The following is a 26,469-nucleotide window of genomic DNA, read 5'->3' on the forward strand; positions in this document are numbered from 1 at the left end:
ATCTTTCTCCTGTGGATTGGCTAGTGGTTCAAACCTCAACCTTTCGGTTAGCAGCCTAGCATTTCAACCACTGCACCACCAGGGCGCCTTCATGGCTCATTAAAAAAATGGCTCATTACTAGAACCTAAACCAGCATTTGCACCTCAGAGTACAATTTACAAAGCACTTTTATACCCATTCTCATATTTAGTCTCTGAAGAGGGGCAGCACCCCACTTCGTTGATGAAGAAACTGAGGCTGAGGGTCCATCCACAGCCAGAACCCCGAGACTTCTTTCTGTCAATCCCTGTGCTTGCCACAAAGCCTGAGGATAGGGGACAGGGGGAAGAATGCCCCCATCTGGTAAGGGACAGGGTTGGAGGGGGTGTTCATTCTCCTAGCTCCCCTGATAACTGGAGGGAAGTCCCAGGGCTCCACCTCAAGAGGCTGGACTTTTGCCCTCCCCCTTTCAGACGGGGTATAAAAGTCCTTTCCCAGACTGCTTCCACAGGAGAGCAGAAGGGATCAGCTTGGGGGCCTCTGGGAGAGAAGGGAGCTAGGACCCCAGCAGGTGCAGAATGGGGGAATTGGTGGCTTACTCAGCTGTGACTGGGGGTCTCCTTGCAGAGATGAAGTTGCTCCTGGCCCTGACAGGGGTCTTGGCCGCACTCACCCTCCCCCAGCCCTGTGAGGGCGCTACCCTGGGTAATAGCACCTTGAAAAGCCAAGGAGGAGGGTGGGTGTGAGAGGGGAAGGGTAGAGGGGGAAGTGCTTGGGTCTGGGCGTCCTGTGGCTCCCCTGAACCTTGAGTTCCCATGCCCCTGAACAGCCTCCCCCAGGGCAGTGGAGACTTCAGTCATACAGGACTGCATCACAGAGGCCAAGCTGATGGTGGATACAGCCTACAATCGCACACAGAGGAGGTAGGCCTGAGCCTGGGGGCTGCATGGTGCCTGGGGGCTGCATGGTGCCTGGGAGGATCTTTCAAGGGGTGGGCTCCAGCCAAGGCCATCTCACCATGGCCCTGCCCCAGTCACCATGGGACCGCCACTGCAGAGAGCCTCCCCTTGGTCCATCCTGTGTGTCTACACTGTCCTGCGGCCCACCCCTGGGCTGGGGCTTCACTGGGTGGGTCCGCACTCTTCTCCAGCCCTCACCCTCCCTCTTCTGGGCAGCATCAAGCAGCGACTTCGAAGTGGCTTGGCCAGCCCCATGGACCTCCTGTCCTACTTCAAGCAGCCGGCAGCAGCCACCAGGACAGCCGTCCGAGCCGCTGACTACATGCATGTGGCCTTGGGGCTGCTGGAAGAGAAGTTCCAATCCCAGGGGTTCAGGCCCTTCAATGTTACTGGTACTGTGCTCCCTGCCAAGCCCCGGGGTCCGCCCCTGGCCTAGGAGTGGAAGGAAGCCAGGGGTGGGAGGCAGGGTGCAGAGTCCTGGAGTGCTGGAACGAAAGAGGGTGAAGGGATGGAGGTTTGGGACAGGACAGCTCAGGAATGAGCCAGAGCTCCAAGGACTCTAAGCCTAGGACCCTGCCCATCTGTCCCACCCCCAGATATACTCACAGAATCCCAGCTTCGGCTGCTGTCCCAGGCCAGTGGCTGTGCTCTCCGGGACAATCCTGAGAAGTGCAGTGACAAGTACCGAACCATCACTGGGAGATGCAACAACAAGTGGGTGATGCCAGGGGCTGCACCTGACCTGAGATGCCTCCCTCCCTCACCTTGCCCCCCACTCTGAGCTGGCCCCAGACCCTGAGCCCTCTAACCTCGACCCACTCTCTGCTGCAGGAGGATACCCTTGCTGGGGGCCTCCAACCAGGCCCTGGCCCGCTGGCTGCCAGCCCAGTATGAGGACGGGCTGTCACTCCCCTTTGGCTGGACCCCCAGCAAGAGGCGCAACGGTTTCCTTCTTCCTCTTGTGAGTCAGGATTGAGGGCCTGGAGGATGCTTGATCTCTTCTAAATCCAGTCCAGAGTCAGCTAGAACCAAAAAACCAAACCAAACCCGATGCCTTGGAGTCGATTCTGACTCATAGTGACCCTATAGGACAGACTAGAACTGCCCCATAGGGTTCCCAAGGAGCAGCTGGTGGATTCAAACTGCTGATCTTCTTGTTAGCAGTTGAATGAATGCTTAACCACTGAGCCACCAGGGCCCCAGAGTCAGCTAGGCAGGGCTCAAATGTAGGCTCTATCACTGACCAGCTGGGCAACTCTGGACAAGTAATAGAACTTTCTGAGCCTCAGTTTCCTCATCTGTAAAACAGCAGCAAAACAGTACCTACCTCATAGAGCTGGTGTGAATATTAAATAAAGCATTTGGTATAAACAGCCATAAGGAACCCTGGTGGAGCAGTGGTTAAAGAAATTGACTGATAACCAAAAAAGTTTGGAGGCTCAAAACTACCAGTGGCTCCACAGGAGAAAGATGTGGCAGCCTGCTTCCGTAGAGATTTACAGCCTTGGAAACCCTACGGGTCAATATGAGTCGGAATTGACTCGACAGCAGTGGGGGTAACCAGCCATATAGAAGATGATTTGTTCGTGTTTGCCATTACAATATGGCTATTATTTTTCTGAGAGAATTAGTGTCAAAGTATATTGCTAAATATAAAGAGCTATATGCCTTATCTAGCTAGATCTATTGATCTATTTAACATCTATCAGGTCATCAAGCTTCTGTTGATACGTCAGTGTAATAGTCCATCATGTACCCACCTATCAATGTCTATTTATTAATTTTCCTTTCATTAATCGTTCCATCCATCTCTCTATCCAATTTTCTGTATATCTATCATCCATCACCTATCAATCATTCCGTGTATCTATCAATTCATTCTATCATAAAAACCAAAAAACCAAACCCGCTGCTGTCAAGTCGATTCCGACGCATAGCGACCCTATAGAACAGAGTAGAACTGCCCCATAGAGTTTCCAAGGAGCGCCTGGAGGATTCAAACTGCCGACCTCTTGGTTAGCAGCCGGAGCACTTAACCACTATGCCACCGGTGTTTCCTTGTTCTATCATAGAGTTAACTTTTTGTCTATAAATGGATCTATCGATTTGATCTATTTATCTCTCTGAAATAGCTGGTGGGGTCTGGGCCAGCCTGGTCCCTCACTTTCTCTTTATTCCCAGAATCCTCAGAACCCGGGCCACAGACCATCCTTCTAAGAATGACAGCCAGAACAGGAGATGGCTACATCTCCAGGCGCAAGAGGGAAGGGAAGGGTAGGAGAAGAGCAATTACATGTTCTCTCCAGCAGGGGGAGTTGCTTCTCTCATGTCCTGGAGTGTCCTTGGTGCAGTCAGGGAGCCCATGCCCCATGCTGACCTCATCTCCCCACCAGGTCCGGGCTGTCTCCAACCAGATTGTGCGCTTCCCCAGCGAGAGGCTGACCTCCGACCGGGGCCGGGCCCTCATGTTCATGCAGTGGGGCCAGTTCATCGACCATGACCTGGACTTTTCCCCAGAGTCCCCAGCCAGAGTGGCCTTCTCTGGGGGTGTCGACTGTGAGAGGACCTGTGCCCAGCTGCCCCCCTGCTTTCCCATCAAGGTACCCCAGCCAACCTCCCAGGCCCCTGTTGTGGCCTCCACCCCAGCTAGAGAGCTGGGGATGGGGATCCCAAAGATGGAAGCACCATCTTTCAGGAGCTATCTGTAAGGCTGGGTGTAAGACAAAGATACAAGGAACATAGCTCTCTGTAACTGAAGACTTTTGGTGCCAAGAGACCCAGCACAGACTCTGCATGTCCAGGGTTGAGTGTCTGGGTAGATCAAACTACCAGGAGGTTCACTGCAGGCTTTTTGGAGGGGGCCGCAAGTCAGACAGGCCTTAACCCATGGGTCTGATTCCAGCAGGGGAAGTCTCTCGGCTCCTACTTTTGGGGTCTTTAGGGTCTTTTAGCACTTGTCCTTCTCTCTTTCCTGGGGTGGTCCAAAGCCCTACAGTTCTCGCCAGCTCCTGGGATTGGGTTGTGAGAAGGCCCCTATTCTTGGGCCTGGGGTGCAAGGGTGGTATGAGCACTAGGGAAGAAAAGACAGAATGCGAGGAGTTGAGTCTGTGCTGGGGATGTAGGACACACGCACACACACATGCACTCATGCACACACACACGTGCACACACTCATACACACTCATACTTAAGAGGTAAGGCAACATTCAGGAGGGATGGTACATGAGGCCCTCCCTACTGAAACCTTAAGCACTCCTCAAACTCTGCTCAGGGGCACCTCGTCTGAGCAGCCTTCCCAGATCTTCCTATTACACTTTTATTTAGCTTTTGGTGTTTATATCAAGCATAGCAAATGCCATCTCAATTTCGAGTCACATAACTCTATGTATGTGTCTGTTTTCACTCATCTGCCAGCTTCCTGCAACCTTGACTGGGTTCTGTTGACCTTCATAGTGTCCAAGCACCCAGCACAGAAAGGTATTTAGGAAATGTCAGTCGAATTGAATCAAATTAAAGGAGCACACACCCAAATATTAGGAGAACTAGGTTCTAGTCCCACTTCTCCCACTAACTAGTTGTCACTTCCCCTCTCTGAGCCTCAGTTTCCCTATCTGTAAAATGAGGATCTAAAATTATGCATCTCTAGCCTTCCATATTACAAAGCACTGAGGACACTCAAGGCAAGTCAAGGAAGGCATCCTGGAGGAGGGGAGTTTTGAGCAAAGTTTTAAGGCAGGTAGGGAATGACCAGAAGGAGTCAGCCTACTGTTCAGGCTTCTTTTCACTGCAGATCCCGCCCTATGACCCCCGCATCAAGAACCAGCGTGACTGCATCCCCTTCTTCCGCTCGGCACCCTCGTGCCCCCAAAACAAGAATAAAGTCCGTGACCAGCTCAACGCACTCACCTCCTTTGTGGACGCCAGTATGGTCTACGGCAGTGAGGTCTCCCTTGCCCTGCGGCTCCGAAACCGGACCAACTACCTGGGGCTGCTGGCTGTCAACCAACGCTTCCAGGATAATGGCCGGGCCCTACTGCCCTTTGACAACTTGAGGGATGATCCCTGTCTCCTCACCAACCGCTCCGCACGTATCCCCTGCTTCCTAGCAGGTCAGACTTGGATTAAGGGAGTGCCTCCCCAGGAAATGCCAGTCCCTGAGTTCTGGGTTGGCAAACCACGGTGGTACTTGGTTTCAGACCTCAGTGTTAGGCAGAGCATAGGCAGAGACCTGTGCCTAGTCATCACAGAATCAGTAAACTGGAAGAAGGTCCTTTACAAATTGCCTGTGTAGGGCCAGCTCTACTTGCTTTAATCTCTCTCCAGTGGCAAGGGACTCACTACCTGTATGTTATTGTTAGTTGCTGCTGAGTTGATTCTGACTCATGTCGACCCCACGTGTGCAGAGTAGGCTGCCCCACAGGGTTTTCAAGGCTGTGACCTTTCAAAAGCAGATTGTCAGGCCTGTCTTCCAGGAGTCTCTGAGTGGGTTTGAGATGCCAACCTTTCAGCTAGTAGTCAAATACTTAACCATAGCACCACTAGGGCTTGTTAGCAGAAATAAATTTCTCTGGGAAGGGTTGTAGTGACTGTGAATTTGGGGTTTTCAAGGTGACTCCCGATCCAGTGAAACCCCCAAACTGGCAGCCATGCACACCCTCTTTTTGCGAGAGCACAACCGACTGGCCACTGAGCTAAGACGCCTGAACCCCCAGTGGAGCGGAGACAAGCTGTACCATGAGGCTCGGAAGATCGTGGGGGCCATGGTCCAGGTAGGGAACCCTGTGTCCCAGCTTCCCCCAGAAGACAATCTGGGCCAAGGAGCAGTCTCAGGGAGTGACTCCAACCTTCCTTAATACATCCTTGAGGGTTGAGTGATTGGGGCATACCTGAGATCTGACCTCTACCCCCGATTTTGCTCGTAGCTCAGAACTGGACACACAGTGGCGTGACCCTGTCCACTGCAGCCTCTCTGGGTTTCCGTATCTCCATTAGCCAATGAGAAATTAACATTGCCACATTTGCCGTAATGACAATAAAGAATTAATACGTCTGAACAGCCCTTTGAAAAGCAAAAATCCGTCCAAACAAGGGAGCGGGGTGGGCAGCCACTAAGATCATGTCCCTCCTGTGTCTTACCTTTCAGATCATCACCTACCGAGACTTCCTGCCCTTGGTTCTGGGCAAGGCCCGGGCCAGGAGAACACTGGGGCCCTACCGGGGGTATTGCTCCAACGTGGACCCACGTGTAGCCAATGTCTTCACCTTGGCCTTCCGCTTTGGCCACACCATGCTCCGGCCCTTCCTGTTCCGCTTGGACAGCCAGTACCGGGCCTCGGCACCCAACTCCCGTGTCCCACTTAGCTCTGCCTTTTTTGCCAGCTGGCGAGTCGTGTATGAAGGTGATCAGGTTTTCCAGAGACAGATGGGGGTGGGATGGGAGTGGGAATGAGATCATACCCTCCCCCAGGTGAGCCAGGCTTTCTGCCGGAAGGCCAGGCTGCTGCTAGTCATCTCCCTGGACCAATGAAAATGAGGCAGGTGCCACTAGGACCCTCAGTCATGGGTCTCCCACCCCTTAGGGAAAAGAGAACTTTTAAAAAGGGGGCCAAGGGCAGACTGATGTCAGGCTGGCAGGTTGTAGACATGGAGGGATCCTTCCTTCACCTCTTTCTTTAAGAAGTGGGGGGTGATGTCTTTCCCTCCCAGCTCCAGCTCCCTTCTTGTCCACCCAGGCCTGTTTTCTGACATAGAATATAAGCAACTGGCTTGTCCAGCTTGAAGGAGCTCAGCGTGGCATCATGGGATGACCCAATGGGCTTCCCAGAGGGTCGTCTAATCTGTGCTGCTTACACTCCCGCCACCAGGTGGCATCGATCCCCTCCTCCGAGGCCTTATGGCCACCCCTGCCAAACTGAACCGGCAAGATTCCATGATGGTGGATGAGCTCCGGGACCGGCTGTTTCAGCAAGTAAGAAGGATTGGGCTGGATCTGGCAGCTCTCAACATGCAGCGCAGCCGGGACCATGGCCTCCCAGGTGAGGGAGCCGCTGGCCCCTACTTCCAGGCTTAGCTCGGACTGGGGCTGCTCTGTAGGTGTCCCCTTTCTGACCTGGACTGTGCAGGATGTGCAGAGGTTCAGGGGCATGCAAGGCCGAGGTTGATGCAGTAGAGCCTCCCAGGGAACACCTGTTCACTGTCCTGCCAATCTTCCCCATCCACTGTAGGGTACCCAGGTTTAGTTCATCACAGGACCAGGATGTGGGCACTGGAGCTGTTACAGGGCAAGGCTTCCCAGCTCGGGACTAAGCCCTGCCTAGGTTCTTACCTTCTTCTGACCAAGAATGACCAGGAGAAGTTCAGAGGTTCCACACGAACAAAGGTTTATTAGTGACAGAAAGAAAGAAAAAAGGCTGGTGAGGGAGAGTCGGAGAGGGGTTTCCACCTATGCTAGCCTCCAGTCTCTCGTGAACAAAGGATTTCCTAGGGTTTATAAAAGGTTTTCTTCATTCATTAGATGGGTGGAGATTTCCAGGAGAAGGGGAGGGGTTATGAAAATCAAATGAACACACAGTTAGAATTCAAAATGGATTTCCTCGCAGAGGTTGTCCGAACTAAGATGGAGTCTGTTGCAAGGGCTGCTGGGATGTCCAACAGGACTTATTCTGGGATGTTGCGCATGGGTGATGACTCTGGATCCTGGTTCGAGTCCGGCAAGGGATTCCTGCTCATGATTATCTTATGTGGAAGGTCATTCATAGGTTACCTTGATTTTCACTGTACATGCTCTACACCTGGTGGGGGACTTGCAAAACAACTCAGGAGGGTTATCAGTAATTTATAGCTGGTCAAGCATGTAGGGATAGGAAATATGGCCCCTTATCTTGTCTAAGCACCTAGTTTGTTAATCCAAGGAGTCCTCGGGTGCCAGCAGTAAGTTATATGGTGGTTGGCACTCAGGTTTAAATTCCAAGAATACTGAGTCAGCGGCCATTTAATTTTAGCCAGCCCGATCTCTTGCCTGTCTCAGAGCTACAAAAGGCAATCCAGCACTTCCCAAGTATGAGAGAAAAACAGGAAAGAACTGCCCCATTCCTCACCATGCAGCAAGTTCCAAGGGAAAAAAAAAAAAAAGGAGGCAGGCTAAAATTCCAGGGCTACAGAAACTGGCTACTTGCTCTAAGGGAAGAAAAGCAAAACCTTAGAGGCAGGGAACAGGTAGAGTAAAATTAAGGTGCAATTGGCTGTTGGATAAGGACACAATATATCCAGGAAAAAGAAAAAATTACACTTTCTAAGCATCTACTATGCACCAGGCACTTTACTAGATACTTTTATGAATATTAACTCATCTATAGGGTTACTTGGAAACCCTAGTGGCATAGTGGTTAAGAGCTATGGCTGCTAACCAAAAGGTCGGCAGTTTGAATCCACCAGGTGCTCCTTGGAAACCCTACACGGCAGTTCTACTCTGTCCTATAGGGTTGCTATGAATCAGAATCAACTTGATGGCAACAGGTTTTTTTTTTTTTAATAGGGTCACTATGAGTCAGAATTAACTCAATGGCAACAAGTTTGGTTTTTGGCAGTCCACCCAATGACTTTGAGAAGCAGCTATTATAGTCCTTTTTATAAATAAGGAAGCTCAGAGACATTTAGTAATTTGCCAAAGGTCATATAACTAGGAAGCAGCAAAATTTAAATTCAGATTTTCTCCTTTATTTACCCTGTTCAATCCATTGCAGAGGAAGGCCTTGGTCACTGCCTTGTTCCTCTCTCCCTTTCCCCACCTCCAACTTCCCTCTCTAGATAGAACCTGAAGCCCCACTGCCTTCAGTTGACCTTTGAATATGTACAAAGGAATGAGCGGGATTCGTGCATTTAAAAGGCGATGGGCAGACACACAGCAGGCACTCAGTACACCTGAGGTCTCTTCCTTTCCTACACTTGGATGCTCCTGACCACTGAGCTGTGGATGCTCCCTGGTGGCCAGTTGAGATTGCTGGCCTCCCAAGTTGCCAGTGAGTTTTCTGTTCCCCCCAACATCTGCTCCTTCAAAGCTGTCCCAGAAATTAGTCCTGATACGAGCTCTCTGTCTTCTCCAATCCCTTCCCAAGTCCAGAACTAAATTTGGAACTGGAATATCTGGTTTGAACTTCACTTCATGGAGTGACCTTGGAAAAGTCTCAGTTGCTCAACCTCAGCAAATATCCACAGGTGAAATGGGGATAACAGAGTACCTCACAAACGTGTTGTGAGGATCCTGAGAGGTACCTGTGCAACAGTGCTTAGTGATGGTACAACATTATATGGTTTTCCCATTTAGCTGGGGGATGGTGTGAGTTGTAGTTTAATGAATGATGTTGGGCTAGTGTTTCTTCAGGTTATGGCAAAGCTATCTCCTACCTTGATGGTCCTTGCCACATTATTTGTAGGATCCTGATATTTGAGAAGTCAGTATGACTGGTCTTTGGAAGTTCCAAGTAGATGAAATTAAAAACAAAACAAACAAAACAGCTTTATTGGGATATTCTGAAGTCTGGGTTGGGTTTTACCTGTCTGAAGTATACAATTCAATGGTTTTAGTACATTTGCAGAGTTGTACAACAATCACCATAATCTAATATCAGAACATTTTCATCACCCCCTAAAGAAACCTCATAACAACAGTCATTCCCCATCCCCACCCCACTCCAGGCAAACGCTTTATCTATTTTCTGTCTCTATGCATTTGCCTCTTCTGCACCTCGCATTTAAATGGAATCATTCAGTATGTGGTCCTTTTCTGAGTAGATGAACCTTATTCCACGCTCGTTTGTTGGTTTGTTCACGTGTTTATTCATCTGTTCATTCATTCATTCTACAACCCTTGAAGGAGGGTTCTTTTATGCTCTCGGTACTGTCTTATTTGTGCCTAATCCATGCATATGAGCCCAATGATAATGTCATTAAATGTCAGATTTGTGGTTATGAGTTTTGGGTCACAACAGCTTTCTACACTAGGACGCACCCCTCAGTTTGATGGACACAAAGCGTAGGTGTACATTTAAAATTAGGACAACGGTTTGTTCTTTGGAAGGTTCAGGGCCTCTTCTGCCACCAGAGATCGTCTTGTTCCTGCCTAATACTGACTGACCACTGAGCCTTCTCTCAGAAGAACTTGGAGAGGAGCAGAAGCTAAGGGAGCTTCAGCAGGGATGAAACCAAAACTGCTTCTCCCACCCTCCCCTTTCAGGGTACAATGCTTGGAGGCGCTTCTGTGGACTCTCCCAGCCTCGGAATTTGGCACAACTTAGCCAGGTGCTAAAAAACCAGAATTTGGCCAGGAAGTTCCTGAATCTGTATGGGACACCGGACAACATCGACATCTGGATTGGAGCCATTGCAGAGCCTCTTTTGCCAGGGGCCCGAGTGGGGCCTCTTCTGGCCTGTCTTTTTGAGAACCAGTTTAGAAGAGCCCGAGATGGAGACAGGTAAGCAGGCAGCATTAGCCTAAAAGAGATTAGTACCAGAGAGGTGTGACAGAAAGCACTAGGAAAGTAAACAATGGGGAAAACTGCTCTTTTTAGCTTCATTTCTTCCAAGTTCATAGGATCTGAGACCAAGAGGCTCCCTGAAGTTTGGTCAGAGAAGTGATACCACTAACCCAGGCAACCCTGATACTGAACCGTAGTCGCCTTTAACCCAGTAGATAGAATTGTCAGCCTGGCTCTTCCAGGCTAGCAGATTCCAGAAAGCAGGGATCGAAAAGGCTAAATCTGGGTTCCCTTCAATAAGCTTGTGGCTTAAGACCTAACTCCTTATTTTTGGTACTAACCTAGGCTGGTGAGGATGGAGCAGGACCAGGCAGTGTTTCGTTCTGTTGTACATTAGGGTCGCTATGAGTTGGAACTGACTCTACAGCACCTAACAACAACCGCCTAGGTTGAAGTCCAGACCTGGCTGCTCTGTGTGCATTTAATACTCATCAATTTACTTAATTACTGAACCTGTTTCTTCGTTTATAAAATGGGAATGTAACACCTATTTTGCAGGAACTTTGTGACAACTGAATGAAATAATGTAAAGTACCTGGCACACAACAGGTGTGCATTTTAAGTTAATTCCTCCCCAAACTTCACCCACATCTCTTGAATGTCTTGAATGGTAGGTTTTGGTGGCAGAAGCAGGGTGTCTTCACCAAGAGACAGCGCTCCGCTCTGGAACAGGTTTCCTTGTCTCGAATTGTGTGTGACAATACCGGTATCACTACTGTTTCAAGGAACATCTTCAGGGCCAACACCTATCCCCGGGACTTTGTGAGTTGCAGCCGCATCCCCAGGTTGAACCTGTCAGCCTGGCGAGGCACGTAAAGCCTCTGCAGGTAAGAAGAGGCCCTTCTCCAACAGCCCTGGGCCCTTGCATCCTTCCCCTTTCTGGGGTGAGACAGCTGAGTCCTCTTAGGGCTCTAATTAGAGACAACAGGACTTGTCATTAGGGACAGTGGCTTCCCAGGGTGCCAGCTTCTGGGATGATAGTTAATCCCAGGGCCTAGGACTTTGGGGAACAATTGGGAAGTGTCCAACTCGTCTCAGCATGGTCACCTCCACACTAAAGCAGCTCCATTTCCCAACTCCCAGTAGGTTCCTCACTTACCCAGTTCTGCTTTCTCCCAACAGGAGTCTATCCCAAGCCTCCAACCTCTGCAGACAAAAGAGTCTGGGAAAGACCACAAGGCTTCCTTCTCCCCCTGGAGCAACCACATCCTGCTGATGCTTTTGCTGGCTACAGAGTCAAGCTCATTGGCTGGGAGCCACAGCTGAAGTCCTATCAGTAATGGATCTACACGCCTTGGGAGCCTCTTAGGTGTTGGGTTATAAATCCATTCCAGGTGCAACGACTTGTGAGCCAAGCAAGGAGGCCTTGATACCCAGGCAAGACGAGTCAGCTGGAGGGCTTGCAGCCACTTTCTTCTGTTCCCCAGCCACGCCCCAGTGACTGTGAGACCACATCGGCCCAGCCCATAGCCACCCCACAATCCTCTTGAGCCTGCAGGCTGAGCAGTTTCTCTGCTTCTACCAATAAAGCGCTCCTGAGAGCAGGGGCTTCCCTCCTTCTGTTCGGCTGGGGAGGGTGTGGCCTGCCCTACGCTTTGCTCCAGATGTTTAAGAGGAGTGCTGCTAAGACAACCTGGCACTAATCTCTAAGCTTCTCCTTGGGGCAAAATCAAGAGAGCAGAAAGAAATACTCTGGAGTAGGACAAGGCAGAGAAAGAAAATGGAAGAGGCACTGGGGTCACAATATTCAGGAAATACCTCGGCCATGCCAGCAACCCAAGCTGGGAAACAGTCAACTGAACATCAGTCAGTATAAAAACATTTTTTATGTTCAAAAAATACAATGAAAAATACCATCTAGCTAGCAGAAAGAACTGGGGACTGCCTCCAGCCCTCAGTTATTCCAGAAATAAGTTGTATCTCAAACCTGACAAGCCCCAAGCAGTAAACAAGGCTACCTGAAAAGAGGAGGCTAAGACTCACAGGCCTCTCTCACCTTCCTCTTCTTTCATGGGCCTCCATTTTTAAAGAAGATTGTGGAGCCAGAAAGATCTGCAGCCCTCTCTGCAACTGAGACTGTGAGACAGGCCAGAAAAGAGTCTGTGTTGGGGACGTAAGTAGCTATGGGGTCACCCCAAACTACTTTCAGCCACATAGCCTGCCTTGTTGTGATGGTCATTTACATAGCTGAATATGAAGAGATGGGGGCCACAGGTCTCTGGCTTATTCCCACATGGCAGTGAGAAAAGCCTGCTGAGGGCTAGGCAGGGCAGCTGGCCTGGGGAATTCCCAGCTCTTCTGGTTCTCAGCAGGTAAATGTGGTCTCTAGTAAGAAAGACAAAGAGGCTGGAAAGCACTGGCCTCAGAAATCACTAGGCTTTTCCCCTTCACCTGAGGGCCAGAGCTGCAGCGAGCTAGGAGACCATGGTTCCAGAGGGGCTCACTAGGTCCTGGGGAAGGCTTTCACGGGCCTCCTGCATGCGGCGCCGGGCTCGACGGAAGGCTTCTGCAAGGGAGGCAGAAACAGTTGTCAGCGGCCATGGTAGTGGCAGGAGCATGGCCCTGGTGGCCAGCTGGGAGAAGGGGAACCTACCTAGCACATTGTGAATGGAACTCTGCTGGCTGAATCCTTCCAGATGGTCCAGCACGCTCCGCATCCTTTTCCGGAGGGAGCTTGACTCCATGAAGGCCCTGCAGGGGAGCCCACCACATAGTCATGGCTGCTGCTAGCCCTCAGGGACAAGTAGCAGCCAGGCAGCGGGCCAGAGCCACTCACCTGGACTGCTGCAGACAGTGTAAGCGGAAGGTGACACTACCGGTGGTCTTTGTGCGGAATCCGAAGCGGCTCAGACGCTCCCCCTGTGGGAATAGTTGAGACAGCATCAGAGGTGCAGGGAGGGTAACGAGTGCCTGGGCCAATCTCTAAGTTGCAACCCCCCCACAATTCGAGCGCCCAGAAGCCATCTCTAAGTTGCCCTCTGCCCGACCCCCCACCAAACCATCTCAAGATGAATAGACCTTGACAGCTACAACAAGTCGGCAGAAACACCTTATCCCCTCTCGTCTGGCTGCCTTAGTCAGGTCCCTTTCATATTTGTGGTACTTTGGAATGTCAGTCCGTGCCTCATCTAGTGCCCTCTTGGACTTGTGTCCAGGGGCAAGTACCACCCCGCCTATGCCTCTGGACAGCATCAGGTTCCCGCAGTCTCTAGGCCCCAGGCACCATACTGGACTCGCTCCATTCTTATTCCCATTCCTGGGGAGAACAGTTCAGTAGGGGAAACCTCATTCTATCACCCAGGCCCAATCCCCTCAAGGCTAAAATCTGGCTCCTAACTCTAAAGCAGGGAACATTCCAACCTCATTTGAGAATCAGTTGTCTTACAAGCTTCCTGCCAATCCTCCCCACCTCTGATTACCAAGGCTGTCAGTGATGGGGTGGAAGAAACAGCCAGTTATTTTGACAAAGACTACGGGAAATCTCTAATATTTTCCAGATATCTCCTAAGGTAGTGTAGATATTTGTACCTGGTTTAAAATATGGCCAGGACTTCTAGCTTAAGCCACAGGAAGGAAAAGGCTAAGTAACACTGAAGCAATGAGCAACCAAGGGGTCTTAGCCCAGATTCCACCTGCTACAGAAAAGGAGACGTAAGTTCCCAGGAAGGAGTATCCCCAGAGGCAAAAGTCACCTTAAAGGTTCCTGGTATCCGCACATAGGAGAGGTCCTCCAGTTCCAGAGAACCACCGATAAAAAACCTCCTCAACTCAGCCCTTGTGCCCAGCTCCATGGGCCTCCACGTGGAGACTGTCAGGATGTGTGAGCCTGTATAAGGGAAGAGGAAAAATGGGGCCAGATCCAAAAAGGGTATCTAGTCCCTTCCTGACTCCCCAGCAATGACACAGCATGCCAAAAACCCAAACCCGTTGCCATCAAGTCGATTCCAAGTCATAGTGACCCTGGAGGACAGAGCAGAACTGCCACATAGGGTTTCCAAGGCTGTAATCCTTATGGAAGCAGACTGCCACAGCTTTCTCCTGCAGAGCAGTTGATGGGTTGGGACTGCCAATCCTTCAGTTAGCAGCTAAGTGCTTAACCACTGTGCTACCAGGGCTCCTTACACCTGGTCAGGTGATGACCTGGTTTCTGGTGAAGGTTATCATGGTGGTTAAGGACACTCATTCTGAAATCAACCAGACATAAATTCGTATCTCAGCTCTGCCAGTTATTACCTGTGTATCGAAGATGAGTTTCTTAATCTTTCTGAACCTCATTTTCCTCATCTAGTAAAATGGAAATACCAGCACCACCTACACCTCACAGAGTGGCTGGGAGAATTAAATGCGATGCACTTAGCATAATGCCTGGCTCACAATAAAACAGTTGCTATTATTTCAAAACGAATGCTGATTCATTCACTATACATATGCAGGGAGCCTATTTTGCCACATGGCTTCACCCTCAAGGCAATAAGACAAACCAGAGGAACATGGTACAGACTGTACAGACTCTCAGGCTTTCGACTTCAGGAATAGCTCTAGTTAGTTCTAAATTTCACTTAGTTGTCTCTACTAGTGGAGGGAGAAAGAAATTCTTCAAAAGAACATGGAATCTTTCAAGTTAGTTGCTTGTAGTTCTTAATTATCCTTAATTCTCAGCTGAAGCAGTCAAACCTTTTAGAAGTGTTAGTCTTGTTCCCAGGGGCTAGGGCATATGGCCACAGGAAGGGCAGAGCCAAGGGGTTACCTGGGGTGGCAGGCAGCACCACGGCCCCGTAGCCTTCCACGCGATACCTCTGCCAGAAGTCCAGTGAGAGGACCTTGCAGTAGAGCACAGGCCACTCCGGGACAGCATCTGGGAGCAAGGGAGAGCACCAGCCAGGTCACAGGAGAGGCCACCAAGAGGGGCACTGGCTGAGGAGAATCAAGGCCTAGGATCAACTGCTGACCTACTCACCAGCAGACTCATCCTCATGGAGGAAGGAGGCCTCAAATGTGAATGGGTAGGAGAAATAAGCCACCTTGTCCTAAAAAAAGAGGAGTATTATTTTATACTTGGTATCATGTGGGGGCAAGGCTTCACTTGGAATATGTTCTTGCTGTGCTCGGTTACAAGATCACCTTCACAAGGGAAAAAGGAAAATTCACCCCAGGTAGGAAGGAAGAGGGTAAGAAGGGGAAGGAACACCTAGAACCTGCTGCCATTCTCAAAAAGGCAGAGAGAGGACCCTGGACCAGGCAGCCCTACAGAGCCCACACAGAAGGGTGGACCCAACTCAGGAATCCTCCCTAGAGTACGTGGCTGTTGGCCTGATAAAGCTTCAAATGCCACCTAGGAGTTGATTCCCGTTCCCTCCAGATACGCCCTCTCACCCTCCATACCAGTCCCAGGGATTTGGTGGCACAGGTCTGTGTTATTCCTGAAAGCTGCTGGAATGCTGAGCTTGACCAGTCTGAAACGCAAAGAGCATGTATAGTAAGTCACCTGGGAGGTGGGCAAGTAGTTGAGAAAAAGGCAAAAATTCCTTCCTTCCTTCATTCATTCATCCAACATTTACTGAGTTTCTCCTATGTGCTATAACCAGGCAGTGGGGATTCCTTGGTGATCAGACAGAAAAGGCCCCTGTCTCTGATGGAGCTAACATTCTGGTGGGGGAAGACAGACAACAGGTAAACCAACGGGAAACTATCAGTTAGTGACAAATACTACACTAAAAGTAAAATGTGGTGAAGGGATTGGGTGACTTGGGATGCTAATTTAGACTGGGTGGTCAGAGGAAGCCTCTCTGAGACGTAACATTTAAACTGAGAACTAAAAATCAAGAAGAAAGATATTTGCAAAGATAGGGCAGAAAAGGGTTTCCAGCAAAGGAAATGATCCTGCAAAGGCCCTTGCAAAGGCCCTTATATGGGAATGAACCTGGCCTGTTCACGTTTAGAAAAAAAGTATGGCTGGATTATTGTAAAGAGAGACAGGTAGGGGCCTGCTCATTTAGCGTAAGGAGTCTGGATTTCACTCTGAGGAGGAGGTGAAGCTGTTTGGAGGGTTTCAGCCCAAGAGCACAACTGGTTTACATTTTTAAGAGCTCCATTTGGCTATGTGGTATGTAGCAAATGGGCTATAAAGGGGAGCAAAAGAGGAAGTAAGAGGATAGTCAGAAACTTAACGCACTGGCAAGAGATGATGGTGGCCTAGTCCTGCGTGTGAGAGGGGATAGACAGATTTGGGACAGCTTTTGAAGACTGAGCTAACAGGACTGCTGATGGACTGACTGGCTGTAGGGACCTAGAGAAAGTGAGTAATCAAGGGAGGGTGTCTGCCAGGGTTTGGTATCAGCACCTAAGTAGATGATGTCACTTTTCTGCTAAGATGGGGAAGACCAGGGAGGGAAGGTGTGACAGAAGATGGGGAATCACGAGTTCTTTTTGGTCATGTTAAGCAGAGATGTCAACGAGGTAACTGGGTGAGTTTGGAGTTCAGGGGAAGAGGTCAAGGCTAAGACAGAAATCCGGGAGTCTAAGAAATACAGATGGTATTTAACGTCATGGGACTGGATAGAATCACCTAAGAAGACCATAGATAGAGAGTAACAGAAGGACTAGGCTCAGCCGTGGATACTCTAATTTTAAGGTCCACCGAAAAGGAGTCAGCCAAGGACCCTGATGTGCCACCAATGTGACAGGAGGAGAGAGGAGTGTGGAGCCAGAAGGCAAGAGAAGAGTTTCAAAGAAGAAAAGTCAGCTGCGTCAAATGCTTCTGAGAGGTGAAGGCAAAGAAGGCACCACTGGGTTTGGCAACGTGGAAGTAATACATGACCTGGAAAAGGGTAACGGTTTAGTGGGGGAGTGAGGAAGCACGCCTGAGCGGGTATCTCTGGAAAACTGTCTGAATGGGTACAAAAATAGAGATTTATGAATTTTACTTACTAGTTGGCAATTCCACCAAGAAATGGACGTACAGATTGTCATACTCATAGCCTTGGGCTGAAACTAAGAGAGAGAACAGGAAACTATTTCAGCTTATTCCTCTACCACCCTGAGCACCCAACACAGTACTGAGGAGCCTACACTCTCCTGGAAGCAAGTCCCTCGAGGGCCAGGAACCCTCCCTGTTTCCAGGGAAGAATCATCTCTGAGCTTCCCATGTAATGCAGACAGCCCACGGCCTCCACCAGGGTGGGCTAGGTGACTTCAGAGCTCCATCTGCGCACTTGCCAGAGCGCCAAGAGATCTCAGTCTGATAAGACACTTACCGACCTCTCCGTTTACAAAGAGCCGGAGCGCACCTGGGACAGTCTAGGTGGAGAGAAGTGGGAAAAGATCAGGAGGTCTCGGGGGAATCAGCATGTCTCCTCCAGCCCCTCCACAAAGCCCAAGGCCTGACACTGGACTGGTTCGTTACTACTGCACTCCCTTCCCACCCTGCTTCCTCCGCTTCTCCACAAATTTGCTTCTTTCATTTCTAAAATTGACAATGTAGGGAAAAAGTACATCATTTAAATGGCAGGAAGGGCAACACAGTACGGGAAATTTATAATAGCCAAGCGTAGTAATAACAGCTACCTTTTGGAGTACAGTAGAAAGTTGAAGACCCCTGTTTCCTTTAGATGGCTGAGGTCAAGAAAACAGGGTTTTTTCTTTTATTCATTTGTCTGTCTTACCTAACTTTTTAACTCTGAAAATGTTTTGCTTATGTAATACAAAGATAATAAAAGTTAATTTTTTTTACAGAGAGGGGAGACCAGTGACTAATTCCATCCTTGTTTCCAGATCTAGAAATGGAACCTCTGGAATGAAGGAAGACAAAGAACAGGACCACAGAATAACTGACCTAAACTGTTCTGTTTTTTAAGAGCCAAAATATTTGACAAACCAATGACAGGCCTTCCCTTTCTATGAGGTACTTAGGAAAAATGTCCACTTGAACCATGAGGAAGATATTTTTCTTTTATATTTTTAAAATTAATTATACAGAACTACATGAATACATTGCCACTGATATTTCAAAGCTAAGTACAGAGAATAAAAAGTAAAAATACTCTCCACATCCCCCTCACAACTCAACACCCATCTACCAATCACCCCCAGAGAAAAGTCCCCATTAGCATGCATGCATGTTCCGATCTTTTTCTGTGTATTAACAGTTCTTTATCAACATGCAACGTTTTAAAACACATAACAAGTTTTATATATGCTATCCTTTGCCTTCCTTTTTATGCTGAAGAGTACATGTTGAGGACCTATAGGAGAGGCACTATCACTCATCCACAGTCAGAATTTGCTGGCTACACACAGCTCACAGTACTGCAGGAAGCCAAGTGACTCACCATCTCAAAGTCAGTGCCCACAAGGCTGCTGAGATACTCCTTGTGCCGGCCGTAAAGCTGAGGAAAAAAACCAAACCAAAACTCCACATGTGAACCAAGCCAGCCCTGCGCTCAGTTCTATTTGGGATAGAGAAAAGTAGCAGCAATGGGAAATGCCACAGAGAGCTGGAGACTTAAGCACCTCGGCCACTGGCATTTTAAAGTGAAGGACAGAGGCTCTGGAGTCAGTTGGTTTGGGGCCAACTTCCGGCTCCAGCACTTGCAAGCTGTGTCATCTTGGGAAGACTACTTCGCTTTTAATCTCGGTTTCCTGAGAATTCCTAAATTGGTAATAATAATAGTATCTGCCTCACGGGGTTGTTACTAAGGTCTAACAAATACTCAATAAATGGTAACTATTATTTTGGCATAATATGAACAAAAACTGCTGCCTGATATGTCAGCAATGCTTCCTAGGACAGGAGAGGACTGTTAAGAGCAAGATTTTCCTTAGCAGCTTCTGGCACCAAACTCAGACATGGTCTCAGCTCCCAGGGATGAGCTCATTCCCTCGGTCCTTGGAAAGAACCACCTCTTACGTCCTTGAACACACGCTGTTCCCGCTCCTCCTCTTCTGGCTGTGCGAGCGACGACACATTGTCGATAGTATACTTCCACAGCTCCTGCTTCTCCCCCTCTGTCTCGATTCTGTAAGGTCAAAGCCATGAAAGGACCAACTCTGATCACAGGAGATGGGGTCCTCCAGACCTAGCCCAGGGATGAGTCATCATGGATCATACGCTCACTTGAAGTATATGATGATGCAAATGGCTCTGATGATGACTAGGAGAAGGAAGCAAAATGGTAACCCAGAAAGGGCATCGGACTAGACTCACAGAGTATGGGGTCTGGACCCATCTCTGCCCCAAAGTCACTGTGAAACCCAAAGGTACAACATCCCTGGCACCCAGTTCTCTTACTTGAAAAATGGGCAAGCTGGTCTAGATGATTTCTTATTTACAGTCCTGTTATTCTAAGGCATGGGGTTGAGGAAAAGTCAGCCTAGAGGAAGAGACCTGGTTTGAGTTCATCTCACCCTGTTCTGGTCAGTCCCTACATTCAGCAGCCACAAGAATTATTTTCACTTAAGTATGTGCTGAAGTTGTCACTTTCAAACTGGTGTAGCTGCACATTTCCTGAGAGCAGGGTCCCCAGCTTCTTAAGGGCCTATGACCCAGAACAGAATATGAACCACTGCCTGGGAATTTAAAAGTTAGGACAGATTAAGGGCTTTTGAAGGATCTTATCAACTAGGAGCATGAAGTGAAGCCAAGGGAAGGAATGTCAGTGTCCACTAACCCTTTCCTAGTGGCCACTCTTCCTCTCCTCACCTGTAGGGTCCTTTGAGGCCAGTGAAGTCAGGTTTTACTGTGATCACACCATTGCTGTCTACCTTCAGAGTACAGAGGACCTGTTCATACTTCTTATAGCCAAGCCTAGAAACCAGGAAATCAACATCAAAGTTCAGGATCCCCAGTCCCAGTTCCAGGGAAAGAACAAGAAGGAGTCAGCTCCCATCAGCAGGGGAGGACAGAGATCTGTGGTAAGAAAACTTTCTGCCAAGTACAACTAAGAAGAAAAAGTCCTTCTCTCTCATGTGCCCAGCGATGACTCTAACAGGAAGGTGATGGTCAGTGTGAGCAGAAGAGGATGAGGGCCTGAGTAGGTGGTATGAAGCTTTACTCACTTTCCATAGGGCCCCAGGTCTGCCATGATGTACATTGTCTGAAGAGGGGTGTTAATAACGTGGTTGTTCCTGACGAACTCTTCTGAGGGTTCCCAGGTGACGATGCGTGACTTGAGGATGCCGCCCTCCCTGGGAGACACCACACGAAGGGTCACTTGCCCAGCAGCCCCTGAAGATCACACTCCAGGTGGAGGCCCGTTCCAGAATGGGAGACTCAAGACAGTGGACGTACCGGGAATGTTGGCATGGCAGGACCACAAAGACCCCCATCCCCCAGTGCCCATACACACTTGCACTCACATCCCTCGCCTGTCCTGCCGCCGCCGCCTGACATTTGCCATTCGCTCGACCAAGAAAGATGGTACCTCGTTGGTTGCGGTGGTCATTTTCTGACAGTGCTAAGGAAAGAGAGCAGCCCTGTGTGACCCATCTGATCAGGGCCACATGGAACCAAGAGACTTCCAGAGGGGAAGTCTTCCTTCTGAAGCCCCATCTGTGACTGAACTAAAAAAAAACCAAAAAACAGGTATAGCCACCTCAAAATTATATATGCTAACGGAGGGAAGCAGTAGCCCAAACAACCCAAAGAAAATTCCCCTAGGCCTATGATTTTGGTAGCATTATTATCCTGCAGAAATGAGTCTATACAGGCTAATATTAAAATCAGCCTAACATTCCCTGAGAACATACCAATAAAAAGTTGGGTGAGTTTGCCTAGTTAAAGTTTAACTAGGTGGTTTAAAGATGCCAGATGGGATAAAAGCATTTTGTGGAAAATCCTCATACGGTTAATAGAGCACTAACTGCATTTTCACCTGCTTTTCCAGCACAAACAACTCAAATTCTACATGCTACCAACACATGAAAGCATGCCCATCTTTCAAAAGCAATCATTTAACGCCTGCTCTTTGCAGAGATCTACAAGGTCATAGAGAAAAATAAAAAATGCAGGCTCTACCCTCCACCAGCTTAAACTTTCCCTAAGAAGACAGAACACATCATGCAGTGACTGGAGAAAATATAAAACAAACCCACAAGGGTATGTTAACATAGGTGCATTGGAGACCTAAGGCCCCTCCCATGGCTGTACTGAATTCCTCTCCAAACCCATATGGTCAGAGATTTGGCTGAATACCCTGATGCATTTTATCTAGGTTGTTCCAGACTCCACTCACCTGGCTCATTTCATGATTCAAACAGGAATTCAAGCCCAGTGGCTGCTTCTTCAGTTGGCAGTCTACAAGGCTATCACTAAAGACACTGGTCCCTGCTAGCTCCCTGGCCCTCCAGAAGGCAAACAAGGCAGCAGCAGCCACACCACCTGCAGACTGTGCCCTCTCTACTCCAGTGTGGCTGCCAGCAGCATGCAGGAGCTCTAGGATGGCTACCTGTCTCCCCTTAACAGGCTTCTGATTTAGCACACAGAACCCACTGAGGCCAGAAAGCTGGGGGACGCAAAGTGGAAGAAGGGAGCTATGGGACCTCGGAATGAACAATACCTCCTCCAAGTTGGTGTATCTATCGGAGTCGGTATAGGTAAAGATTCGCCGGTTCTTCCTGCCACCTGAATCCTCCAGCTTCAGGATCTCTTGACGGTACTGGTGATCCAAAGGGCTCTGACAGGCTGCTTCATTTTGGTACAGATCTACCTCAAACTGAGGTCACCACAAGGAAACAAAAATCTACTGAGGATACTTGAAACTTTTGTTCCTGTAACTTTTTAATCAAATTATTTCTATAGAACTGATGCTATTTGACATGTTTTCAGAACCTAAGCTAATGGTCGGCAGCGGATTCAAAAAAAGGAACCAGGGTGACATTCTAATGCAACTCTTCTGCTACAGATGGCATGTGGCCCAGAGATGATACGTGCTGTACCCAAGATCATAAAACTTAGTGGCAGTCAGAATTTGACCCAATAAACACAACAAGGGACAGTATACACTGTTACAACCTTTCCCAAAATCAGTTTGGCAGTATGTATCAATAATCTTCAAAGTAATATTTTAATCCAGTTATTCCACTTCCAAGAATCTTATCTGAGAAAATAATCAGAGAATCAGATGAGGCTTAATACAAAGATCTCACTGAAACACTGTTTAAAATTAGTGATGTGGGTCTATCAGCAAAGCCCTGACCTGGGGAGCTGTGTTGGCAGCAGCCTCTCTTTCAAAGGTGGGGATCTCTTTCCCTGTTGCCAGCCAGGTGGAGATGGGCCAGATGGAAGTACACTGAGCTGACACGTGACACTGGCTCACCTGGCTAAAGAGCTTCTCCTGCCACCTGATCACAACCTCCTCCTCTTCATCTTCATCTGGGCGATGACCACCTTCAAACACAACAGAGTGAGTCAACTGCTTGAGCCAAACCAAGGCCACTGTGGTTGGTTATAACCAAAGCCTCTGCTCTTATATTTACGACAAATCCAGCTGGAGTTCAGTGATTTATTAAGTACTCACTCTGACAGAAACTAGTGAGGCTGAATATGTGCTCTGGTTAGTATGTGCAGAAACCAGGATTAGAACCCAAGAAATCTTAACCACTACTCTAATTTGAATAAAAGGTGGTCCTGCCTTCCAAGTATTATTAAATCTAAGTCAGTGTCAGGGACTGAAATTTAAATATAGGCTGAACAGCCCTTCCTCAATCTCAACAGCCTGCATTTGCTAGAAAAGAATCCTGAAGCGATGTATTTAGAAACACAAACTCTGTAACCTTAAAAGGCTGAGGCGGGAAGAAGAAAGTCAAATAAATGATTTTTTTTTTAAAGAGCAAAACCTAATCCACTCCTGGCTGAGTATGTCTTTTTCAGAGACACAGTTCACAACCCACCAGCCCATGCTCTTGCTCAGGAATATTTCTCAACAGAAGCACAACAAAAGCACAGCGACTAGTGACTTAACACAAGCACTCTCCTCTGTCCTCACTCTTCTGGCTTCCCAGACAAGAAAAACTGCAAGAGCACAGTTGATGTTAATATGTACATTTGTCTAGCAGTAAAGTCGAGGACTATTTTAAAGTCCTCAACTTTAAAATAGTTTATGCATGTGTTTAGAGTTAGGACATATTTTCTTTTAGAAAAAAAAAATTGTTTCAAATGGTATTTAGGCTGCCAGGCAAATCTATAACATATCAAAAATAAGGTTATTTGTTATTTCACTACAGATGACCACAATTCACATCAGTAACTTGATGGCAGGAATCACAGTGTAGTGCCTAAAATTGCCAGGCTTCAAACACTGGCTCTGACATTTACCAGCTGCAGGACCTTGACAAGAAACCCAACCTCTCTGTGCCTTAGCTTCCTCATCTGTAAAAAGGCTGCTGTCAAAAAGTAGACCTGGGTCTACTCTGTCGTAAGAGGTAAGTCTACCACCCCAGGCCCTTCCCTCAGGTCCCCAGGAGGGCCTGCATCACCACATAACACCCACTGGCGGTTGGTTGGGGCCTAAAAGTGGCCAAGTCTATGAGGTCCTTCCCGGGCTGGGTGGCAGGCTGGTAATGGAGAAAGTTGCCTGATGTAATTCTTTGCAGGTGGACTCTGTCAGGAAAAGAGACGTCCAAAATACGCGTTACAAGGCACACAACTAGAAGATAAACACAGAGCAAGTATGGAAAAAGCAAAACACTGAGCAGGGTGGGGCTGCCAAGGTGTGTTAGGTGCAGAAGACTGAAGGGAGGTGAGTGAGACACGAGGCTCTCAGGGGAAAGGTGAAAACAAGAGGGCGTATTGAGGATTCAGGGCTCCGAGGAATTTGGGTAGTACAGAGACTGAAGAGGACTGCGTGAGTCTGGAAACTGCTGGGAGGCTCGGGGTGGAGAAGGGTTGAGGTAGTGCGATGAGATGTGGGAAGATGAAGATGTGGCGAGGATTGTAAGCGGAAGTGGGGGCCTCAGAACATTGAGTTCAGGCTCGAATTATCTGAGGGGATAAAAGCACGGAGCCCAGGTGCCGGGGCAGTGCTACTACCGGAGGCGCAAGTTGCGCACGGGGTCCCGGGAGCGGTACACGGCCTCCCCGGTGTCAGAGCTCCAGACGGCCTCCGCCATGACGGCTGTGCTGCGCCGCGACTGCGCCGGAAAGCGCGCCGCCCCTAGTTCCCCTGGCAACCGAGACGCTGAGTCCCGAAGGTCGCCGAGCCGCTGCGTGCGCAACTCACTGTTCCCGCCGCGGCCTGCAGCAACGCAACGCCTGTGGTCAGCATGCCCGTTTCGTATAGATGAAGAATGGTCATGGAGACGAGGCTCGGGTGATCTCAGCCACTACTCTTTCACCTGTACCGCACTGCCTTCCACGGAGCACACGAAAGCTGTGACCTGAAAATCGGTTACTGTGACTCAAAGAGTGCACCCCCTCTTCCCAAAAGAGCTAGGGCAGGTGGTGGCATTTACTTAGACACGAAAATATATTCTTGGAAGAAAAAACAAGTGCCAAGAGACTTATTAGTCGCTGTGTTAGTATTCACTGAGATAGAGAAAGAGAAAACAAGGAAGTTAATAGTCAGGAAAGAAAAGATGTTATTGAATTGGTTTGTCCCTGTGAATGTTAAGTCACTTTAGAAACTGCACTGGCCTCCTGAAAGGCCAACAAAATGTCCTTCAGGAGTCATGCTTCATTGGCCTAGCAAAGGAGGCAGGGCACACCATGGCCTCAAGTCTGGCTCCCTGGCACCTTGGGGATGTCAATATTTATCACTGTTTGACATCTGCCACTCCACCAACAGAATAAGTAATTGTCCCCAGAACTCAGAAACCTCATGCCACTGGGAACTCTGGGTGGCATTTCTGCTCTTGTGTAACATCAAGGACTCACCATAATAATAAACCGGCCAAACCAAACTCATTGCCATCGACTTGATTCCGACTCATAGCAACCCTATAGAACAGAGTTAGAAATGCCCATAGGGTTTCCAAGGCTGTAATCTTTAAGGAAGCAGATTGCCACATCTTTCTCTGATGGTGCGGCTGGTGGCTTCAAACCTTTTAGTTAACAGCCTAACCACTGCACCACCAGGGCTCCTTAAAATTACAGTCATTGAAAACCCTATGGAGTGAAGTTCTACTCTGAAACACATGCAATTGCCATGAGTGGAATGAACTCAGCAGGGGGTGAGGGTCTAATATAGCTTGAGCACTTGGTTTGCATTGTTCCTATGCAAGGTGTCCTAGAAACCCCTCAAGTAGGTATTGTTATTCCCACTTAACAGGTGAAGTTCGTGAAGGCTTGCTAAGATTGAACTACTAGTGAATGGTGAAGGAGCTGAGATTCTAGCTCAGGTTTGTCCGGATTCTGAGGCCTGAACGCCATCCATGTGCCTCACAGCCTTTCACCTACTGGTTCATTCCATAAGAGCACACGGTTTCCAACCTGGGAATAATTATTTCAACAGATGAAACCATGGAGACAGAATACTAGCTCCTAAAAAAAAAGGTCACTTTGATTTTTCCTTTTAAAGTTGTGAATGGATAACACTTATCACCCCAATAACAAACGATAAGGTAGAACTGCATCAACAGTTTAGTGTTATAAACAAACTTACAGCAAAGTCAATCTGACACAATTATATGCAAAATAGTTACCGTACCACCGAAGCCAAAAAAACCCATTGCCATCAAGTAAATTCCTATTCACAGCCACCCTGTAGAGCAGAGTAGAACTGTCCCGTAGGGTTTCTAAGGCTGTAATCTTTACAGAAGCAGACTACCACATCTTTCCCCTGCAGAGCAGCTGGTAAGTTCAAACTGCCAACCTTTCATTTAGCAGCCAAGTGCTTAACCACTTCACCACCAGGGCTCCTTACTATACCACCAAACCAAAAACCAAACCCAGTGCCATCGAGTCGATTCCGACTCATAGCGATGCTATAGGACAGAGTAGAACTGCCCCATAGAGTTTCCAAGGAGCGCCTGGAGGATTTGAACTGCTGACCCTTTGGTTAGCAGC

The 26,469-nt window shown here is 48.7% G+C and overlaps 2 protein-coding genes across 3 annotated transcripts; one reads left to right on the forward strand and one right to left on the reverse strand.

The window, feature by feature from the left end:
• Nucleotides 1-376: 376 nt before the first annotated feature.
• Nucleotides 377-11,288, forward strand: EPX (eosinophil peroxidase). The gene is made up of 12 exons (XM_003414380.4): nt 377-685; nt 810-903; nt 1,156-1,331; nt 1,536-1,653; nt 1,771-1,900; nt 3,333-3,539; nt 4,730-5,048; nt 5,548-5,708; nt 6,083-6,338; nt 6,804-6,974; nt 10,172-10,409; nt 11,087-11,288. Exons 1-12 carry the CDS (start codon nt 559-561, stop codon nt 11,286-11,288), a joined length of 2,199 nt encoding a protein of 732 aa, XP_003414428.3. The 5' UTR covers nt 377-558.
• On the reverse strand, nt 9,430-24,591 carry MKS1 (MKS transition zone complex subunit 1). 2 transcript variants are annotated; one of them, XM_003414379.4, is made up of 18 exons: nt 24,496-24,591; nt 23,957-24,066; nt 22,784-22,854; nt 22,025-22,180; nt 20,826-20,923; nt 20,526-20,654; nt 20,170-20,274; nt 19,378-19,486; nt 18,800-18,856; nt 17,726-17,768; nt 17,400-17,462; nt 15,855-15,925; nt 15,430-15,499; nt 15,220-15,327; nt 14,165-14,298; nt 13,249-13,331; nt 13,066-13,163; nt 9,430-12,978 (listed from the first exon to the last, which is right to left on the reverse strand). In XM_003414379.4, the coding sequence occupies exons 1-18, from the start codon at nt 24,573-24,575 to the stop codon at nt 12,887-12,889; spliced, it is 1,677 nt and encodes a 558-aa protein (XP_003414427.1). In that variant the 5' UTR covers nt 24,576-24,591; the 3' UTR covers nt 9,430-12,886. The 2 variants fall into 2 exon arrangements, with proteins under 2 accessions (XP_003414427.1, XP_010592600.1); XM_010594298.3 differs by having other exon boundaries at nt 15,846-15,925.
• Nucleotides 24,592-26,469: the final 1,878 nt, after the last annotated feature.

The sequence above is a fragment of the Loxodonta africana genome, chromosome 18 (genome assembly GCF_030014295.1).
Source record: "Loxodonta africana isolate mLoxAfr1 chromosome 18, mLoxAfr1.hap2, whole genome shotgun sequence".
NCBI classification, from domain to species: domain Eukaryota; kingdom Metazoa; phylum Chordata; class Mammalia; order Proboscidea; family Elephantidae; genus Loxodonta; species Loxodonta africana.